The 23,322-nt window shown below is 40.6% G+C and overlaps 1 protein-coding gene across 2 annotated transcripts in view; it reads right to left on the bottom strand.

Moving 5' to 3' along the window:
• Nucleotides 1-23,322, bottom strand: part of CUL3 (cullin 3) — a 65,225-nt gene that overhangs the window by 13,699 nt on the left and 28,204 nt on the right. For both annotated transcript variants that reach the window (XM_006020746.3, XM_025200414.1), the window contains 7 exons: nucleotides 19,313-19,473; nucleotides 17,820-17,934; nucleotides 16,274-16,502; nucleotides 14,994-15,139; nucleotides 11,813-11,989; nucleotides 8,744-8,914; nucleotides 5,736-5,843 (listed from right to left, as the gene is read on the bottom strand). In XM_006020746.3, coding sequence (XP_006020808.1) covers nucleotides 5,736-5,843; nucleotides 8,744-8,914; nucleotides 11,813-11,989; nucleotides 14,994-15,139; nucleotides 16,274-16,502; nucleotides 17,820-17,934; nucleotides 19,313-19,473 — 1,107 coding nt within the window. The remainder of the gene's footprint in view (nucleotides 1-5,735; nucleotides 5,844-8,743; nucleotides 8,915-11,812; nucleotides 11,990-14,993; nucleotides 15,140-16,273; nucleotides 16,503-17,819; nucleotides 17,935-19,312; nucleotides 19,474-23,322) is intronic.

Below are 23,322 nucleotides of genomic sequence, written 5' to 3'. Positions count from 1 at the left end.
CCCCCCACCCCAGACTCTGGCACGTTAGAAAAAAAGCGCCTCTACTAACCACAGGAGCAGGGGCCGTGGGGCCTCCTGGCAGAGCCCCCCCATGCAGCATGGGGCAGCAGAGCCGTCACCTGGCCCTGCACTGTGCGGCGGGTTCCCAATGACCCCCAAGGCAGCTGCTAGTGCTGGTGAGTGCGGGGGGTGAGGGGTTGTTTTTATAAAATTGCTGGGATGCTGGGGCCTGGAGGGGCAGATATGGAGGAGCTGTGGCACCCATCAGGGAGGCTCGTAGGGGGGCAAGCAGGGGATGCGGCCAGGCAAGGCAGGGAGCAGGGGGACTCGGGGGACAGGCGGGGGGGGCAGCAATGGGAGGCTGGGGTCCCCTCCTCCCTCCTCCAGCCTCCCCACCCCCTTACCAGCAGGAGCCCGGGTCCAGCTCCCTGCAGTTGGCATGCTGCTTGCCCTGCACAGGTAGTCAGCGTGCTTCAGCACCAGGGTGAGGGCCAGCCACAGAGATGCTCTGGCTGCTACCAGAGCTGTTTTGTGGAGGACCCAACCTCTGGCTGCCTCTGCCTCGCTTTTTCCCGTCATGGCTCTTTTTGACCCCTGGATATCCAGGGGTCTAATTTTGCCTCCACAGCGTAGGGAATATTTTCTCATCCCCACACATGCCTCTTGCAGCATCTCAAAGGGCTTTGACACACTGTAAGATGCATGTGCTTACAGCCCCATGAGATTGCTTTCTTCATCACTGTGTGCCCAGCATCAACTAAGGGAAGGAGAGTGTCTCAACCATGTAACCTGAACTGCATCATCTCTAAACTGCAAAATTTAGGTTTATTGGCATCTCAGTTTTGACTTTTGCCAATCCAGAACTTCTCTTTGTGTGAAACTGTCCACACTGCAATAAACTTGCAAAATATGTTGTTAACTCAATTTTAAAACCAAGAGGCTTTGAATAGAGAAGAATATCTGGTTCCTGACCTTTTCTAGGAGAGGTCATGTATATGCAATGTGTGCAAATTATTTAAACTGAAACATAATAGGCCTTTCTTTATGGAAAATGTTAGGACCCATGGCACTACAACAGTAACATAAAAACTTCTCAACTCCATCCAAACTGCCAACAATTTTTATCACAGAACTGTTCTGCTAGGGAAATATACACTCTTCTTTTTGCTTCAAGTATTCTAGACATTTAATAAAAACTCAGCAATAAGGCTAGCCAAAGGGAAACCATGAAATGAATGACTGCCGTCCATCAAGATTAAGATACCTCCCTCCTTTGAATCAAGTCTCCTTTAACATTTAAGTATCAAAAAGCATGTAATATGCCTCTTACTCCTAATTAAATCAGAACTTTCTCTCCAATTTCAGAATATTAAACTCAAGACCTAGAATGACTCTTTTAGACCCAATATTTAGAAAAAACCTTTCCCTTATGAATTCACATTAAAGAATTACAGGAGAGGGGATTTCTATAACCTGATACTGTAAAATCTTCCTTTTTAAAACAATTGAAGAGTTTTAATTATTTCAATTTTCCAGAATAAAAAAAACATGTGCCGGAGAAGCTAAAGTTATCTGGGTTTCAAGGATGCCCAAATCTTCCTACAGATACATCTATAAGACAAAATCCATCAGACTGATCACACATAGCAACACTTTGCCTAGTTATCATGGGACGTTTACATACTTCTTGAAAGTAACTGCTGGTGGTGTCCTTTGGTGAAACATCTAAACCCAATCTTCAGCAAAAGCAGATAAATATCAGGATGCACTGAAGGAATCACCTGCTACTGATTCCTTCAGTGAAAGACTCTAACATTATTCAAAAACCTTTAATCTTCAAGAATGCTATATATATATATATATTTCATTCCATCCAGGAAGAGCACACACCAACTGCTGCAGCTTCCTGAGCCTGACGAAGGGTTTTTGAACCCGAAAGCTTGCTTAATAACTATTCTCCAACCATTTGGGTTGGTCTAATAAAAGATATCAAATTCACCCAAGGAACCTTGTCTGCCTATATCCTTAGACCAACACGGCTACAACCTAAACCCCTGCATATATATTCTCATGCACTGTCTAGAGAAAATGGGAAAGATTAAACCGGTGGTTCTCAACCTTTTTGAACTTCATGCACTCCTCAATGGAATTGAGGCATCCCTCTATAACTTTTATGAGTTGAACGGAACCTAATTTTTTTTAAGTTAATATATTACTACAGTGCTTATCACCTTACACAGGGCCTGGGAAGTAGACGTGGGGATCATCTAGGCAGGGACAATCGCTAACCTAACTTAGCTGCTTATCTCCTCACATATCACTGATGATCTCATACCTTGCAGCTTCCTTCAAACATCTAGAACTGCTTGGGCACCCTGGTTAAGAATCACACGCTTAAACAAACATTTCCACAAAATGGACATACCTCAAACACTTGAGAAGGAATGTTTGTAGTGGACTCTTTATGTGGTGGACTCTTTAGTACCTGGGAAGTTGTAACAGGCTTGAGCCTACTTCTTTGATTTCTCTAAATCAGGGCTGTCAAACTTCAAAGTGGCCGTGAGGGCAAAAACACATGGGGGAGCACAAGTGGGGGTCCATGAGCCCCCCCCAAGTTGTACACCCCACATACACAGATGAACATTTACCTTCCCTGCTGCACTGTGCAGGTAGGTGCTCCCCCATGCGGTGCAGCACCGTGCCACATCCTCACTTTCCTATGGTGTATGGGTGACCTGGGCTGCCAGCACTGCAAGCTGTGCTGTGCTGTGCTGTACTGTACTGTATCACCTCTCCAGCAGAGGCCTGCAGCACAAACCAAGGGAGGGAGGGAGGACAGTTGCTGCTACAGCTGGTACAGCAGGGGCAGTGGAAGTTGGGTGAGAACCCAGGGAGCAAATGTTAATCCCTCTCAGGGCACATACATCTCACAAGTCCACCACTTGGACAGCCTTGCTCTAAATCTATTTCCAAATTATTCATGAGTACAAGCCCCCACAACAACTAAAAATATTCCCGTGAAGCAAACAATTTAAATTCCCTGTGCTTATCAAAGATTTCAGAGTGCTTTGCATAATCAAAAACATTAAAGCTGAGGTGCTCCCACAAGACAAAAAAAGGCACCATACAGCATTCAGAGATCTGAAGTTGCCTGCACAGAATGTCCTAGTACATCTGATACGTAATGGCCTCTGTTTATCTGTGGACTGGTATTCTTTGGCAGTCTATTGGCATTATCATTGTACTGTGAATCTGAACTGATTGTATAAAAAAAAGTATATGGAGCAAAGTACTTTTGACTACTATAAAGAGAAATAAAGTAAGACAACAATGTTGAAGCACCCAGGGAACAAGACGAACCCATTTACAGGTCTTACATCACAACATGGGTCCTGCCAGCATGAGAAGTGACAGTCTGGGCAAGGGGTCATGGTACCTGCCTGATCCTGAACCAATAATTGGTAGTAGGTAAACTGAAAGAAATGGTTAAGTCTTGCTATACCTTTGCTGGAAGGATTCATTTAACCTCTAAACCACTACCGCCACTAAGTCTAGCGGCAGACGTTCAAAAAGCCCAAGCTTGATTTGATTCAAACTTTGTAGGTTAGTCTAACCTGCACAGACTGAACCAGTCTGCAAGTGAACAGACCAAGAGTGGCCACAGTTACTCACCCTGCGAGCCACATATGATCCTCCACTGAAGTTCAAGAGCCAGAGAGCAGGAGGTAGAGAGCAACCCAGAGTGGAGGTGACCCCCGCCCCCTGCACTGCCGAGCCGCTCTGGCTTTCCCTGTGGGGAGCACACCCCAGGGTAAGTGGCGCAGCTGTAGTCCCCACCCTGGAGCCCAGCAACTGAACCAGCAGCCCCTGCAGTGCCTCCGAGCTGGCCCAGGTAGCCCTCTGGACTACGCTACTGACATGGCTCAGTGACCTTGTCACTGAACTGCAGCTGCCAGGGTGGCCCCAAACCCACAGCCCAGCTCAGCCACACTGTGCAGCTGCCTTGGCCGAGGCTGAGCAAGGCTGGTCCAGGCAGTGGAGACAGGCCGCCTCCAGCAGCTGTGGGGGGAGAAGAGGAGCAGCAGGAGTGTCCCTCCAGCACTGCCCTGGGGAGAGGTGGAGGGGGAAGAGTCCCCACCAGCACAGAAAAGAGCCCTGGCATAGCCCCACTAAGGTGAAGGCAGCAGGGAGAAGGATTCATTCCTTCCTCAGTCCCTTCTGCCCTGAAGCCAGGGTCTGCCAGCCCCAAGGGCCACCATTGCAGCCCCCTCCCCTCTGCTCCCATCACACAGGCAGTCTCTGACTGCGGTGGGGAAGAAGGGAAGAATTAACCCCCTCCCTGCCCATTCTATCTTAACAGAGCCATGCTGGCCAGTGTCTCGCCATGTCCCATCCCTGCTTGGGCTAGACAGCAGAGGGGTGGGGCCAGCCCTGCCCAGAGAGCATACTGGGATGCTGAAGGACTCTGGTTTAACTTAAACCAAGAAGAGGTCTGGGACAGACATTGCATAAACCAGTTTGGGCTCAATCAATTAAGCCTGATACTACATTCAACCAGGTTTATCTCAAACCGGTTTCGGCAATTTTGAAACTGGTTTACGTCCACTGAATGCCTGTTCTGTTACAGGTTTAAACCAGTTTCTGATCACTTACACTGGTTTGTGTGTAATGTCTGTCCTTAGCCTAAGAGGATAGATACAAACTGATTCATGTCTAATGGATCAGCATCGTACAACATTTACTTTGTTTATATGGGTATAACTGACAGACAGATTACATGTGATTCTTAAATAATAAGGAAGAAAAGAAAAGGGGCTGGCTACATGCCCAGTGTCTTAGTAGATCATAATTACAATAAATATCCAAGATTTAGTTTTCATACTTTCAGATAATGAACCAGCAAGACCACCTGTAATGATGTCTTGGGTAACTCCAAAAATGTCACTATTAATCTAGTTCATAGATCAAAGCTTAAAATGATTCCGTCGAAGTGCTACCACAGAACTAATCTTGGTTGGCTATGAAAAGCGAATGGATCTCACACAAAACCCTTACTCAAGAGAGTAGATACAAGGAGTCAAAACACAAAGAACTAGATTCCTAAATAGAAACCTGACCAAAAAGATCTCTGCTAAGAAGGAAAATGATATGTAAAGCTGCAGCTTACAAATGGAGCTCATTACTAGTTAGGAGCATGAACTGACAGTCCTGACACTTAAGTCGCTTTCTACCTCAACAGCAAGTTGGTGTGCACCACCTGCTGGGAAAGCAGCTGAACAGTTTTTAAGCCTAGCTCTGAAGCTTTCCCAAACTTGCCATATGCAAGTACAGATGAGACTGTAGCTCTACTACAATTAAGTCTACTTCTACCAAGTACTAAGTCTGTGCAAATGCACAATGCATCTTTTAGTTAGTTGGTTAACTTATGTTGTGTCTTGAAGTGAATACAATTTTCAATTATATTTAACTCATTTATGGTAATTACTACATAAAACTATTTAGAATACTGACAGAATAAAAATTTTAAAAGAACTTTATTACTGAGACTAGTTTTCATCAAGTAGTGAGTCAGGCTCCAAATAAACATAGGATAAAACCATTTACTGAATGAGTCAACCAAAGTTGCAAAGTGAAACATGTAGCCAGTAAAGGACTGCACGACTCCTAGTACTAAGAACCAAGTTTTTTCTGTACCTAAAGCAGAAGCACAAGAAAAATATATAATTGATTCTTACCCCTGTAGCCTGCAGATGTTGCCTGAATTCATCCATTGTTGTGTTTGAGATGCTCATATCCCTGAACATGCCTTCCAGTTTAGATGTGAATTGACATCCACATTCCGTCTATAAAATAAAGTAGTTATTCACTGTACCACCACTATAAAAATGCATCTATAAATGCTGCAATCTCAAAACATTGAAAGAAAACACTAAATGCCACAAGTGCCTAAATGCAGAAAAGGTAACTTTGGCTATAATTCTTTGGTTAAATTTTCATTCACACCCAGTTTCCAGGTCTTAAGAAAGAAACTGTTCTTTCCATGCAAGGATGAGAAGCAGTGTGACATAATACTATGAAATCTGTTTTTCCTTACTGACTGTGTTCAAAACAAACCAGTCAAAAACATATTCTTTATCTCAACCTGCTCTGAAAAGTTAATGCACACATACCCAACATAAACCAGCCTTCCTGTAACATGACACTGAATGAAAAACTAATTTTACTCAGCCATCCAAAATCATTAATTGCCCATGACAAGCAAAGTTTTCCAGGTCACTACAACATATCAACTGAGATGACAGAAAGTGTTAAAACCAGACAGTATTGAGCATGTGTGTTGTAAATGTACTTACACAGACAAGACAGCCATATTAATTGAAATGTCTTTAACTTGTGCAAGTCTATGAGAAGACCAACTAATCCTTGCTGACAGCTGTTAACTAATCCTTGCTGCAGCTTGGAGGTACGGTGACCTGCGTCTTTCAAATAACTGAAGTAGGAGGCAAGAGAAGCCAGAAAGGCCTCACCTCTAGTCATCTGTGACAAATCTGGAGTGACCAAATTTTACCAACAGATGGTGTAGAACAATTGTGGAAGGCATACCACAAATTAACATCTCATTCCCCCAGTGCCACTCCACTTCCCCTGCCAAATCTGCTGCTCTCCTTTCTGCTCCCAGTCCCGTGCTCCCTGCCTGCTCTGCTTATTGTGCTGCCTGTCCTCTCCCCCATCTGCTGTGGGCCAAGTACAGAGACTGCCTGTGCCACTGGTGGCATCCATGTCGCAGGCTGGTTTCCCTAGTGCAGAAGGCTGGTATGTCAGGAGACAGGCACTGGCTGTATTTGAAGCTTGTTCTTGCTAACTGCTATGCCACGCTACATATACAGGTAAAAGGCACAATGGGATCTAATGTTCAATCCACACAATCATGCCCCCTGTCATGCCACACATGCATGGCAAGAGGCACAACTCTGCGATTGTGATTTGGTTCTATCACACCTTATTGCCGGTGCACAGGGAACTGCAGATCATGATCCCTGGCTCCCCTGGCTGTGAACACTAAAGATGATGGGGCTTGGGCTCACAGCAGGGGCAGCACTGGGAACACTGCTCCTGCCATGAGCACTGTTGGCTGCAAGGCTCACAGTGGGAGGTTTACAGCAGCAGCTTCCCCGCTGCTGTGAGCCCTGCAGCCTATGTCACTATGGGGCTTGCAGTGGCTACCGTCACTGAGAGCCTCATGTCGTGCAGGGCTCACAGCAGGGGGGAACAAGCTACAATGTTATTACACGTTTTTTGTGGAATAACTTTGTAGCTTTTTGCTTGTTTTATCATGCCATTAATTGGTTGAACACATACCTGGGTCACAACTTAAGGCACGATTACCTGGTTAATCATGCCTTAAGTGTAACGTGTAGGGGAGGTATAAGTGACCTGTAATTTACATATACATGGCATGCTGCTATGCTGGGCAGGGATACCAGAGCTAAGCTGCATACCAGAATCAGTACAGCTATGTTAATAAAGCATAGCACTTGAGCTAAATAGCTGTGCTGAAAAGTTAACTTGTGTATCTTCTACTTTATTGTGCTACAGGTTCCTTAGAAGAACAGGTCGTCTTCAGCATCTTGAGGTAAAACAGATTAAAGACATTTTTAACTAAGAACAGATGCAGTCTTGCTCACATCTTACAAAGGCAAAGCAGATTCTGCAAGGTGACTTGCTGCCTCCCTTCAGAAGGGACTGTGTGGGACAGAATCAGTAGTTAGGCCAAGTTGTTTAGACTCAACAATCCCTGCTACATGCATGATTTTATTCAACTGAAGATCTGTTAGTCCTATGTGAGACAGGCTGAGGCACAAAATAGCACAGGGTAAATCCAGAGCACCGGCTGTCCAGATCAAATCAGCTAGTATGCCAGTCATTGTTTCTTGTTTTTATTTTCAGTGAGGTCTTGGCAAAATGCTCTAAGGTTTCAGCCAGGATACCATGTTTGGTTTGCACTAGAGCTTGGGTATCTTAGTCTTCCAGATGACCAGACAGAATTATAGGTACCTAATGTCCACTAGTTTATCTCCAACTTCTTCATGAGTTCAGGGTATAGGTTATCAGGTCCACAGGCTTTACCTGTTTTAACTGCCCTTTTTAATCTGGAGTAAAGTGCATCATGGGACATGAAAGGCAGCATAAGGTAAATGTGTTTTCAGAAACTAATATGGTCTCACTATAAAAATGCTAAGTCAAAAAAAGGAGATTCAGAAAGAAGAAATAACATACTCTACAGTTACTGCAGAACCTTTCATTACCCCATCTTGAGGTGCTTTATTTTATGCTCCAAGTGCTCGACAGTATTTAAGATACTGCAAACCCATTTTGCAGATCAGTGAAAATGTGTGGAATAAGAAAAAGGTCAAACTCCCAGTCTCAAACCACTTAATCATACTGTCTTTTGGAGTTGCACTATTAGTAAGAGACTAACTTTTTTGACGACCTATAAGAACAAAACAGTCTAAAATACTTTTCTACTCTATTAGGGACAGACATCACCTAATTCTGTAGTTTTATTTCTTTTTGGACAGATTAGCCTTTACTGCAAAGAACTAAAAACAGTATTTTTTCAAGTTTATTAAAAACTAAAATTGAATATTTAAATGAAAATAATTTTATGTCAATTATATATTAATTAAAAGAAATCAGAAGTGAAGATAAATTAAAGAACATTTTGAACGTGCTAATCTTTTACCTTTAATTTTGATATCATATTTTTCTCAGAGTCATCTGAAACACTCTTGTTTGTGAGGAGTCTTCTTGCCAAGTGCTGTTTATAGTAACGTTCAAAAACATCTTTCTCTTGCATAAACCTAAATAAAACCATTGCCTTATCCAATATAGTTTCTACTTCTTGCTCTGTTAGCTGTAAAAGAAATACATAATTTGCTACTTTTAGTATATAAAATACAAAAATTCTTAATTTTTAAAATTAAAGTCTTAGCCCAACAGACGCCCTCCCCTCACTACACATACTCTTCATGAAGAAAAAAGTACACATCTAAGTCAATTTAACTGGAAAACAATTCAGTTTTGACCCCAGGATTAAACTTCAACATATAAAGGAAACAAGTTCAAACTCTAAAGTATCCTGGTTGACTGCATTTTGAAGGACTTTTCAGCATAACACCACCACCACCACCCTGACACTAACCCTAAATTGGAACCCACCCTGCATATGCAAAGTAGATGATCTGGACCCCCTTTTGCCCAATCTACCAGGTGTAACAAAACAGCAGCACACTAACACACCAAGTAAAAAGGAAAACTCAGGTCAAACTAAAATGAAGACAAGACACTAAAGAGGAAAAAAGTTGTAGTGTATGACAGAAGAAAAGTGCCTTACATTTCCCACAACTACTTAAAAAAAAAAAAAATGTACCGTTGAAATATACATTAAAAAAACAACAATATCATTTTAAAATGAAGGCTGAGACTCCATTCGTAAATCATTTGATGGTCTGCCTGTCAGTCTATGGACTGAGCTGGAGTTCTAGTGCTACAACAGGTAACAAAAAGTAGGTTGACGACAATTTCAACCTTCAACAACAATAACTAACATAATTAAGTAAAACTTACAATTTAATTTCTGAAGCATGAACAGAAATCTATGCTGTAAGAACTCTCACACATTCTACTGCAAGCTGAAAATATGTTTCAGGTAAACAGGAAACAGCTACAACTAAAGCCCAAGGCTTTTCAAGCAAATGTTAGCTGCGGGATAATTTTTAGTTAAAGCTGAATATGCTGTTTTACAAAAGCTAGGCTTCTTTATTTAGATATGAACACTTGGTCTGTAATTCTTACCATTTTCAATGACAAGATGAAATTGTAGTGCTGTATTTTCTTTCAAGTTTGAAACGGAATCAATACAACTGAAAAAAAGGGCCACTATCTTTTCAAATCAACTGTAACGTCCTAGTTGTAAGTAAAATATCTTGGTTTATGTGGTTCACTATACAGTTTAGGTATAATATTTTACATTAAAACATGCTAAACTGGTTACATTTAGCCGTGTTGAAGTAAAGCTTGTTTTCCCAATTAATTTAAAAAACTGACAATGGGAATTTGTCTGAAAACTTGGGTATGAGATTAGTCCAATCTTCCACCCTTCCATGCAATGCTTTGATTTGGTTTGTATTACTGTTTAAAACATTAAAAAATAAAGTACTCTAACTGAGAATTTGGCTGCCATACTTGATTGTAAAGCTTCTGCTATCCTCTCTGCATGTTAACTATTTATGGTAGGGATTGCTCATAAAGTACATGGATGAGACTATGCTGGGAGAGTTGAAAACACTTTGGTAGACAGAACCACAGTAAATCAAGATGATCTTGATGAAGCGGTCCAAAAATCAGCAAAATGAAATTCGATCAGGACAAGTTACTTTGGAAGGGAAACAAGTTCAAGAAAGATACGTGTTAAGCAGCATACTCAGGAAGGAGAAATCAAAAGCAAAAAATCAAAGTGCAAAATAAATGGGTATGCAGCAGTACAGCAGAAGGGATCTGGGGGTTATGATGGACCACAAACAGTTAAACAATCTGAAACGGTGGCAAGAAAGGCATATGCCATTCTGAAATGTATTAACAGGTGTATCATATGTAGGGACCTACTCAATTCAGAAGGGCTGCCCCCCCCCGCAATTTCATGGGAAGAATGTGGGCCTGGGTAACCATTTCACAGGTTGAAAGCGGCAGGCCCCCCACACCTCTGATTGCCCGAGGGGCCCCAGTGGCCCTGCCTCTCGGCACGGCAAGAAAGGCATATGCCATTCTGAAATGTATTAACAGGTGTATCATATGTAGGGACCTACTCAATTCAGAAGGGCTGCCCCCCCCCGCAATTTCATGGGAAGAATGTGGGCCTGGGTAACCATTTCACAGGTTGAAAGCGGCAGGCCCCCCACACCTCTGATTGCCCGAGGGGCCCCAGTGGCCCTGCCTCTCGGCACTGCCTGGCTCCACACCTCTGATTGCCCGAGGGGCCCCAGTGATCCTGCCTCTCGTCAGTGCCTGGCTGCGGGGGCTGCCCATCTTGTGGCCCCACCCCTCACCACTGATTGGTGGAGGGGGGCAGGGCCACATGACAGGCAACCCTCACAGGCAATCAGCAGCAAGGAGCAGCAGCCATCTTGCTGGTAGCCCTTCAAGCAGGCACTCCCCTCCTCCCCAGCCTGGGCAGCTGCCACAGTGCTCCATAAGTCATTCTCCCCAGCCCCAGATTTTGGGGCAACGTGATAAGTATTCTGTTCTATTTCCATTGGCAAGGACTCAAGTACCGTGACTAACTTTGGGCATTGCACAAGTTGTTGAAAGTCCAGTGGAGAGCAAAAGAATGATATGACCTATGAGGAAGGGTTAAAGGAACTGGATTTAAGATAACTGAAGAGGGGAATTGTAACAGTTTTCTGATGCATAAAAGTTTGTTAAAAAGGTGAAAGTAATCTATTGCTTTCCATGTCCCGTGTGATTGGAACAAGGAGGAACTGTCTAAATCTGCAGTTAAGATTTTCAGTTAGATGATAGCAATATTTTCGAACTTACAAAGGTTAATTAAGCAAAATGATCAATTCCCAAGGTACTGAGGGAAGCTGTGGTATCTCCTTCACTGGAAACGTTTAAGGACAAGGTAACACATTGTCACAGATGGTCTAGATATACTTATCCTGCTTCAGAGCAAAGGAATGGACAAAATGACCACGTTTCGGATCTGTCCCTTTCCATGTGCATAATGTACCCTGTTAACAGAGTCTATACTTACTCCCTTGACTCCTTTTTTCAGCTTATCATCAATAAATAATGAGAGGTACTCTGGAGACCTAGAGTTGAGGTTGAGGAAATACTCAAAGTCACCCGCAATAGTTTGCTTGAAGAGACGGTCATTATTGAAAGATTCTTGAAGAAAGCGATCAAACCTACTCTTTAAATCCAGTAAACCCTTAAGAGAAAAAAAAACCCAGAAAATTTTGTTTTTACAGGCATGCTATTGCAATTAGTAAGGAAATTACATACCACACTGCATTTTAAGAAACCTTAATTGAAGTCATACTCTATAAATTTAGCATTTATCTCCATATTTCCCAGTGTTAATTCAGAAACTTCTCCCCCATTTTTAACAGTCTGGAGTGGCACAGATCAGTCTGTTGTTACACTAACTGCTTCAAATAAACCAACTAAACGACATGCATTAACCGTGTAGCTATTCATCAAAAAGGAAAAAAAAAAGATTGTAGGTACCAAGTTGATGTTATCCCCAAATTTACTAAAATGTATAGTCTAGAGATACAAGATGGAACATGATAAATCTTAAAATCTACAGACATAGTTCCCATTATCTTGGTTACATATAGTTCTTACCAAGCTTCAAGGGGCATCATGATCAATAACAAGATACTCATAGTTATGAGCATGTATTAATAAAGAAAGGAAAATAAAATAACAACATCAAGCACATGCAAGTACTATATAATAGCTACTTCAGCCATTCACCCAAGGTCCATCTTGGACTAAATGCTTTTTTCTCAGTAAGCCAAAACCAAAAACATATATCAGTCCTTTTGTCAATATTAACACTATCATCTTAGCATAGAATAAATAAACAAAACAGTTTACAGATGAGCTAGGGCATTTCACATAAGGATTGGTGAATCTGTTCAGTTTATAATGTATAAACTAAAGAATTTATAAATGGACATTAGCCAAGTGATATTTTTCATGTCTTATAAAACTCAAAAAAATATTGAACTCAGTTACTTAGAAGAAGCCATTCAAGAGTTACTCAATATAGCTGTATTTCTTCTCATTTCCCCAATTCACTTTAAGGAGTAATCCTTAGACAGGCTAATTAATGAATATTAGAGGATTTAAATTTAAAATTGATTCCACTAATCTCAGTTTACTAAAGTCAGGTTCAGTTTCACAGTGTGAACACCTGGCATTAACAGGAGAAACTGTTAGCACCTTGAATTACAATAGTATTTCAAATGTCCTTTTCAAAGTAATCACAAGAACAATTAAAGTCTAATCCCTTGGCAATGCTTTGGCAATCATCTCACCAATGATGCTGATATTGCAGAAGCAGAGGTGGACTGGAAGGCTGCTTGTTTCTTCTGAATACCATATTAGTCTTCTTGCTGCTCCTTACTTGAAAGAGATGAGGTGAACAGGCACAGGCTGTGATGAAATCAGAGTGCTAAATTGGTATCTCAGGGGTTTAGGTTGTAGCTGTTGCTGGTCTAAGGACACAGGCAGACAAGGTTCTTTGGGTATCTCAGTTTATAGGGATTGATATTCTTCTCCTTCCATAGTAGAAGATACAGTTCTCCAGGGGCTTGCTAGAATCTGAACATCAAATGCTGTCACACTTTCCACACTTCAGCACCTTCATGGAATGATCTTGCCACATATTCATGAACCAAAGGTATTATCTGCTAATGCACGTGCAGAACGGTTGTAAATCTTCTTCAGTTTCACGGCCTTAATGCTTTTGTCTTTGTGGCAGCAAATTCGCAAGTTATCTTTAAAGTAAAACTTAAAAACTCTTTTCTTTTATTCAGTTCATTTTCTGGGATAGTTCCACAAGGTTTAACACAGTTGAAATAATTTCAAATTAATCCAAGCCCTTGTATTTCTAGATCAAAGCTTTTGGCTTTTATTTTAAGCTAACATGACTCAAATTTTAATGTTCAAATGATCAAAAAGATTACACCTCCACTTAATCCTTTGCAGGGGTCATTTTTTTTGTCTTTTGAAGTTTGGTAAGAAAGTTGCATAAGCATTGCCAGAAAACAAATTCCTCAATTAATATGAATATTTTTATACTCAAATGGCTTCTTACAATAGTATCCTGTTATAACTAGGTTATCCGATTCATTGCCAAAAAACATCTTGCTATTAATACAACAATATTTGGAGGGCATTACGTTAAAATGCCTGTACACACACATAAGACATTTGCAACCAAACATCATAAAAGAATATTCATATACTGTCTTCAGGACATAGACTATACACAAACATTTTCCCTTTAGAGTAGAAACACTAGATCATTAGAAATAATCCACATTTTCCTATCTATACAAGTTTTTCTCAAAGATTAAATAACTGATTCATAAAGGTATACATTTTCGTGGGCAACTACCTACTGATGAACTGCAGTTTATGGAACTCCCAAGGTGCCACCCTGCCCCTATCTTTTGCCTGACTTCAGGCTAACAAAACTAACCACCTCTGTTCAAGAGAAATGAGTACTTATTTAAACAAAAACAAATTTTAAAAACAAGTTTTAGTGAGAATATTTCCAGAATTCTTTTCATACATTTAAAACATTTTCCACCATGAAGACAACCAGAATTAGCTATCATGGCAACATCTTTAAGCTCCTAGCAAAGTAAGAGGTGCTCTGCTATTTGAGAAAATGCTTCTGCTGTTTTTTGTTGCAATTGTCAGTACTTTAGCCTCCCAATCTACAATTAAAACTCCTGCCAAGTGCACTATAAAAGAAGAATATCATAACAACCAACATTCAGATACCTCTTACTAATATCAAAATCTAGTTCATTAAAGCAAAACACAGGAACTAAAAAGTCTGTATTCCAGAGTCTGAACAATTGGACCTTGATACGACGGTCACTTTTTATATAAAATAGAAGCTTCCCTAGTGTTTTTTTTAATTACCCTGAATATTTCACTTAATAAAAACAGCAGCCCAAAACAAGTGATTAGCCTCCAAACCCATGTATGAGAAGAAGGTGTAAATATCTTCTTGAAATCAAAACGGTCATAAAACTTTAACAACTTCTAATTTAGGCTATCTGTAACCGTTGTTGCATCAATTTGAAGGCTTACTGACCACATATGACATCAATTAAACACCCTTGTAGTTAATGACTACTCTGAAATGCAGAGAAAAAGTGAAAAAAAAAAAGATACATTTTATCTACCTGTATATAGTCAACTGGGTTCTTTCCTTCTCCTTCTTCAGATACTAGTGCTTTTCCTTGCTCCCTCAGATACGAGCTCATACACTCACACATTGTCTTCAGACCATTTGGCACGCGGCTAAATAACTTGTACATGCAAGCAAGGTCTGGAAAAAAAAAGGAATATTATTGATTTCAGCCAGCACGTATGTTTCATTCTCACTCATTCATTCGATCAGCACAAACAGACATGAACAAATTCTAGCTTAAGATTCATTTAACAGTCTTCACAACAACAAAAGTCAAGATCTGCTACAAGAACAAAACAGCATGGCATTAAAATTCACTAGACAATGAGATGTTCATGAATTCAGGGGGAAGCTGTTGTAAATTTTGTTCAGTAACACAATCTTCAAAATGACCAGCCTAAAGTTCAAAGTTAAAGTAAATGGGAAAATACTTTAAAATAGAAAGGACTAATGTAGTGAGTTTTGGGTTTTAGCTTAAAAAAAAAAAAAAAAAAAATCACTAAACTTCTTAGGAAACCTCAAAGTTAAAAATAATTCATGTTTGATAGCAGCCCCAAGTGCGTGATTCTGCAGCACAATTTGTCAATAATCTAAAAGTGAGTCTGCTCTTCATTTGCTCAATCTCTCCTGTGCCGCTCCCTCCCCCCTCACCAAAGTTCAAAGCCTTGTGGCTTTCCTCCCTTCCAAATCAAGCAATATAGAATGGATGCTCCTTTCCTTTATGCCCTTCATTTGCACATCTGGGCTAGAGACAGACATTAAAAAAGTCACAATCTGAATTGATTCAACCTTTGCAGGTTAGTCAAAGGTAGAGGCAGTTTGTATAGAACATCCAAGGTTGAACCGTTTGTAATGGCGCAGACATGTGGGCACATGCTTGCAGCTGCTTATGCCAAGAGCCAGGGGCGCTACAGCCACTTGTTCTCCATAATGTAGTTTACAGTCTCTTCCCTTGCTTAACTGATCAGGCAAGATCACTGAGTGAACAACTTTCTCCAGCAGTTCTCAAACTGTGGCTTATTGACCAGAAGTAGACTCTGGAGTCAGATGGTTCAGAAGCTGCACATTTTGAAAACTACTTAAGAGAAAGTGTAGGAGGCTGGCAAGTTGACAAGTGCCACTTATTATGCATTGGTACTTTTGTGAGAGTTGATTTGGTGCTTCTATACTTCCACGGAAATGGAAATATTAAGGGCTAAAGAAAACTGTAAGTATCACAAAAAAACAAGCAATATCCTAAGTATTTTTGTTTTCAATGTAATCCAGTCTTACCTTCTGTCTTTCCATTTTTCAGCATATGAACTAGCCCAGAGTTCTCCATTTCCACTATAGTCTTCATATGCTTGGAAATAAGCTCCCGCTCAACAACTTTCACTATTGGCTCTTCTGTTGATTTATCAAGGCAGTGCATCACCCGTTCTATTTCTTCGTTAATTCTGGCTTCTACTTTCTTTATATATACTGAAGCACTGTTTTCAGCTAAAAATTTCTGACTTTCCATCTATGATGAAAAACAAATTAACGTTTGAGAGATTTTTTTCAAAATGAAGAAGCAAATGTGAAATGTGCTTGGTATTAATCAAATAATTTATAAATAAGTTCTAATCAAATCTGAAATGTCACAAACCATTAAATAACTATACCTGTGATATCACAAAAAATATGCAAGTGTGCAAATATTTGTGTGACTGTTCACACAGTTCTATACATGACAGCATACACACAATTTCAAGAGGCACTAGCATCCAGTTTCCAAGAGTCAGTAAAACTAAATCATGAGGCTAATGCATAAAACCACAAAATAGCAATATCTAATTGTCATACCATAGTTAAGGAAAAAAGGAGAAAAATAAAAGGATGGACAATTTTTCTGAACCTAGTTGGTGAAAGTTTGAGAGGTGAAGGATCAACAGCCCATTTTATTTTCATTCTAGCTAATGTCAGTGAAAATTTTTTTATTTTATGTCAAATGGCTTTTAACTAAACAGGTCAATATCATTCTCCCTTGATGCTTAGCACAAGACAGGCAAGGAGTTTTTTTATTTGTTTTTTTAACCTGTCATAAACCAATTCTTTAATTTTAATTTAGAAATTTTGTTCTATGAACAGTAAACACTTCATTCAGAATCAAATTTAACTCCTCACTCTTCAATTTCACCTCTCCTTTCCAATTTACATAATCCTAGTCCTTAGTATTTCTTTCTACGTAAATTAAAAACATGCCTTCCTGCTTCAAACATTTTCAGAGACCTCTTACATTTTTCTACTTTATATCATGTGATGAAGAAGACATTTTTATTATTAAATTTGTTAGTATCTCAATTTTGCTTTTTAGTTCCCCCATCTGACAGAAATGGAGGTGTAGGAACTTGCTTTCAATGAACGTACTCGACTATTTCATATAAGGATATAAGTGGTTTCGAATTCAGGATTAAGCCTCAATAACCATTCCCCCAAAACCCCAATCTTCCCTGTAACATTTCTTAACCTTTATTCAAGGTTCCAATAAAAATACTGTTTGGTAAGATAATTATTTTTCTTTTCCTTTTACAGAAGTTATTTACTTATATTTAGAGTTTATGAAACTAAAAACTCTCAATAAGCGTAAAACACTTGCATAACATCAACGTTGTAAGATTAATCAAAGTTTTGTTTAGTCACGTGCAAACATGCTCTCCCTCCTCCTCCACCACCACTATTTAACTTATGTAACAGTTAATATAGCTGTAGATCTCATCAACTCTTGCACCTTTTGGGCAACTACAAATGTATTAGCTACATTCCAAGCACAGTTATTGAAATGACAACAGCATTGTACCTGAAAGAATTCTGCAGACATCTCCAAAAATGGAGCTTCAAAGTCTTCTTCATAAACCGATCTTCCTTCAAGACCTAGAATCATTAACATCTGGCAAGCATTTCTTATTGCGCCTCTGCCAAAAGATGTTGTTAACAACTTAGAAATTCATACATGCTCTTAAGACAGAAAGTAAACAGGCAGAATAAGTTAATATAACTATATAGAACACCGTTATAATAGGTGTGCTGTTTTTGTTAAGCACCTAACAGATTTTATTGTGACATTTTTGAAAATGTAAAAGGTAACCTACAACTCTACTTTCAAAAGAAAGTATCACTGTAAGTGAACTAGGTCTCAACTGCAATAAATGATTCTGAAATCTGTTTACACTTATATTACATGACTGCCACAAAACAGAACTGACAACCAGGTTATTTTTCTTTAAAAGTAAGTTAAATTGAAAAGGTACCAACAAATAAAAAATGGAACCATTATTCTAAACTTGATTTTATCTTGGATGAGGCTCATTTAAAAGAGTCCAATAGTTACAGCCATACTACTGCTCTAGTCCAACTATGGAAAAAAAAATACAAAAAATAAAAACAAATCAGAAAGACAAAATATGATTATGAGCACAAACACATCAATAAAGTATAGGAGAGTTGAGGATTCATTCCAGGAAAATAAAACCCACTGTCTGCCAATAGAAAAGAATATCCAACTGTTGCCAAGCAATATCAGTCTCCCATAGATTGCCTTTGGAGCAACCCCAATCACACTACTACAGCCAAACTAGCATGAAATTTACATATCTCCACACCCAACAGCTGTTCTGAAATTGGAGAAGTACAAAAAAAGCTCACAAATTTCTCATTATTTTAGCTACAACATCATGCACGTGGCAAAAATCTCACCATTTGCTAATATGGTAGAAAGGAACAAGAAACTGATTTAAAGTCTTAGAGAAACGAGAGAGATTAAAACTCTTGGAAAGCAACAGTAGTTAAATAAGAGAAATTACGTAAAGCAAATCAGTATATCCTAATACAAGAGTAAAACCAATACACACAAAATAAGAAGAAATAAAAGCTAAGGCAAAGGCCAGAAATTGCCCAACCCCTAAACATTACAACAAGCTGCAGAGACAAAGAAGTGGCAGGAAACCCTTGAAAGAAACAAAACCCCAGGTTAAATATAAAATAATATTCATGTCTTTGCAGTTAAATCAAGTATATACTGTTGTACAACAGCTTTTCTTAGTCACAAACCACCTAAAATTAACAAAGGTAGTTGACTCAAACAGTTAAAGGAGCCATTTTGCTTGTTCAAAACCTGCACGTTTTCTAGCATAATAAAGAACAACTTTTAAAATATACCTGTGGTCAAAATTGTAGATGTGATAGAGGTTGCTTTGCAAACCAGCAATCTATGTATTTATGTTGCAAACACTACTTTCCATTCTACATCTAACAGATTAAGCAAAAGACAGCAATAAGTTATAACTACTGTACCTGTCTACAACTTCTCCTTTCCGCTCTCTTGCGATCATATCCAACAGTGTCTGTCGAAGGTGATCCCTAATACAGCCATAACGTACAACTTGATCTCGAAAAATTATTAAACCCAAATTGTAGACATTCTCCACATTATTTTGTTGTACATACACACGGTCCTACAGAGAAAAAATACATGTGTCAACATAAATTTATGCTTAACAACTGTGAAATTTGAAATGCTCATTTTTCAAACCACAAGGAATCAATTACATCTCCCCTCCAAGTCGCACAACTTATCTGATTTTCAAGTATCTCATGTACACTGATAAAGTCTAGAGAACTCCATACCACGCTATCATTATTAACAGGAACACATAATATGCTCAAACCTGTGTCCTTTACAAACTTCAGTTATTTATAGGAGGAAATCCATGGCTCCATTCCTGCCCCCAAGTAATCTAATTAATCCCCTCTAATGCTATTTCTATTAAAAGGAACAACCCATTTTATTTGCTTCCCCCAGCTACCAAGAGTGTTCCTACTATTTCTGTTGGACAGACTGTTTGTCACACCCAACACTTACAGATGCAATTTCAAGAAATACTACTGGGCTAACAAAATAAAGAATGGCTCTAAAGCGAGATAATTTAATTATTATCATAGAGTTAGGGGAAAAAAGGTTTACCATGAAAAACGCACATGAAAATGTTGAACTCAGACCAAAATCCTGCTTGATTTTCAACTGACATGGAAAGGGGAAAAGGAAAGGGGAAAGGAAACCAGGCTTCAAAGACAATTTGTATTTAATTTTAAAGAAAGGACATTTTTCTTTAATAGCAACACAAATGTGTGTCTGTTCAGCTTAAAGCATAGGCCAAGTAGCTCATACATCCACCAATCCTATCCAATAAGATAACAAAATCCTTAGGAAACAGTATTCCATATATTACACAGGCCAAAAACCATTCTTGAGTTCACCTATCCATTTCTGCACTGATACGCACAGTTTGCCCGCAGGACATCATTCCTACCCAGCTAACTTATCTGTATAGAGGACAGGATGAAATTCATTTCTTTTTCCAGAAGCTCTTCACCTAGTATCAGAAAACTAATTCATCTTTGTCCGGCCTCCTTATGCAATCCAACTCACCCACGACACTACCTCCCCCACGGCAGCTTTCCCAGATATAATCAGAGGTCCTAGTTTTTTTGTAAAGCATTTTCTTGTACTTGTGTTCAGAGAAAAGTTAAGTAAAAGAAAGGAGAAAGGCCCAAAGAAACACGGAAGAGGACAGCAGAGCAAAAGGAAGAAACAGGACAGGCAATGTGAAAAAGCAAAAAGGTGAAAGAAAGGAGTGGAGACACTTTCTTGAAAGCTTCAGATGCCACATAGCAAAAAGAACAAAGCAAGCAAGTAGGCACCTTTTTCATAAGCATAAAAGTGCCTAGAAGAAAACTGAAAAAAAAAACAAGTTTCATCCCCCTAACACAAAAACGTACCTTTTCTAAAAAGACTCACCAGGTATGGACAATTAAAAAATAAAGCATTTTATATATCAAACTACTTAAGAAAAAGAGCAAATCATCTTTAAAGAAAATTTAGGGTCTATCAGCTGATGTCATTACAACCAAGAAAGCAAGTAACGTGCTGGCAGTACTAACCACTATTACAGTAGTTCAATAATAGGAGTACTGTTCTTGATGTGGCTGACATGTCCTATTGAGTAAACTTGACACTCCAGTGAATCCACAACAGTATAACACCGAAGTCAGACAGCTCTATTATTGTTCTTGATGCTTCAGATAGACTTCCCACTGAGAATAATACTTTCTTTATTGGATACTCTTCCAAAGCAAACTGGAGGACAAAAGATGGTCCATGTGGAAATAGGCTCAGAGAAAGGTTCTAGGTAAGAAAGCAGCATTCACATCCCAAAAAGAGCAGCAGCAGGTACTTCAAAGGATAAGAGAAACTCTCAGAAGTCATGGGTGGGGTTGGAGGTGGCAATTATTTACAAACTAGAATATTGCTAGCAGGTAGTTAGGTAGGTAGGTAAAAATCAAGCTACCTGCTGTAAAATTAAGAGTAATGATTTTCCTTGTTCTTCCCAACAGTGTATAAGGAGTGTTTGGGGACAAACTGTCGTCAGTCAGTGTTGCTCCAAACTTTTGGTCTTAAGTCCTAGGTTCGACCATAAAAACAAGCAACAAGCCTCTTCCCCTGCTCCTTCACCACATGCATGAGCTTGAGCTTGTACAATGGGAATTCCTGTGGTCAGAAACCATGGTGTTCTACTTGGTAAATTTACTGTGCCTGGTAGTGGCACCCTCAAGAACACTGTGCAGTGCTGGGGTGGGCTGCCTCTGAGACTAGGGCTAGGGACAGAAGTTACACATAAACCAGTTTAAGTAATCAGAAACTGGTTTAAACCTGTAATGGAAAAGAAGTTCAGTGCAAAATGGCTGAAACTGGTTTAAGATAAACCTAGTTGACTGTAGTATCAGACTAAACTGGCCTGGGTCAAACTGGTTAATGAAACTTCTGTCCCAGATCACTTCCTGGTTCACATTAAATCACAGTCTGCAGCATGCTTTCCAGCACTGGGCTGGAGCAGTGAGGGCTGGCTGACAAGGGAGTGGAGGGGCAAGCCTGGCTGACAATGCAGCCCAGTCTGCAGGGGGAGCGGAGGGGCGGGGGGCAAGGGCTGCCTCCTCAGGCAAACCCCAGCTGGGATCTGGGGCCAGGGACGGGGGTTATACTGCCCTTTCCCTGAGCATGGAGCTGCCCTGTGGAGTTACTTACCGCTGGCTGTGACTGTAGACTACAAATCCCAGGAGCACCTGGAAGCAGGAAGAAGAAGTGATGAGCAACCCTGAGAATCCTGTTCCTGTAGTTGTGGACTACAAATCCCAGACACCTCTGGGGCAGCAAGAAATGTAAGCAAATACACAGCCCAGGCTGTGTTTCAGTTAATAGTTTTTCAGACAAAGAACTATTCTTGTTCAAGCTTTTATGAATTCAATGCTACTACCTACCATTGGGGGAAGGGGATGGAGTGGGCGGAGGAAGCCTCAGACAAGCAAGACAAGCATCGCCTGCAGGAGCAGCCCAGCCTAAACCGATAACAAGCGAAACAGGTAATCAGGTAAGTGACATGGGCCTAGGTACCGCTGGGATTAGGGGGGCAGTCCATTCATCTTCAAGAGGCCTCAAATGCCTCTATACTAATGCTCGCAGCAGGAGGAACTAGTCCTCCTGCTAGCCAGCACCAACCCAGGCATAGTGGGGCTCACTGAAACATGGTGGGACCCACCGCATGACTGGGCAGTGAATATCAAGGGCTACAGGCTGTACAGGAAAGATAGGACAAGCAGGAAGGGTGGGGGTGTGGCGCTCTGTCAAGGAGCAACACACATCCACAGTAACACTGGGTCAGAGGAGAAGCAAACAGAAGTGCTCTGGGTTAGAATACAAGGGGGTCGGGGAGAAAGGGACTTAACGGTGGGGGTCTACTACAGACCACCCAACCAAGAAGATCGAGACCAGAAATTCTTAAGTCAGCTCACGGAGATAGTTAGGTCCAAGGATGTGGTTGTCATGGGTGACCTAAACTTTCCAGACATCTGCTGGGAGGAGCAGACAGCCAGGTCTGACCGCTCACGCAGGTTCTTAACTGACATACAGGACCTCCATCTAACCCAGGAGGTACACAGCCCCACCAGGGGAGACGCCTTGTTGGATTTGGTCCTGGCCACAGGTGATGACCTGGTATGGGGTCTGCGGGTGCTCGACCACCTGGGCAACAGCAATCATCGTCTGCTGGAATTCACCATCCAGCGCAAGGTGGCGAAAGCCTCCAGCAAGGGAGCAGACCTCGACTTCAGGAGGGCGGACTTTAACGAGGTGTGAAAACAAGTGGGGGATGCACTGAGGTCCCAGAGCAGGAGGGAGTTGAGTGTCCAGGAGGAGTGGTCGTTCCTTAAGGAAATGATCCTTCAAGCTCAAAGGGAAGTAATCCCTACAC

This window comes from Alligator sinensis, unplaced genomic scaffold (genome assembly GCF_000455745.1).
Source record: "Alligator sinensis unplaced genomic scaffold, ASM45574v1 scaffold596_1, whole genome shotgun sequence".
Classification (NCBI taxonomy): Eukaryota; Metazoa; Chordata; order Crocodylia; family Alligatoridae; genus Alligator; species Alligator sinensis.
Note: the sequence above shows the minus strand (reverse complement) of the source record. Positions and strands in the feature narration are given on the sequence as shown.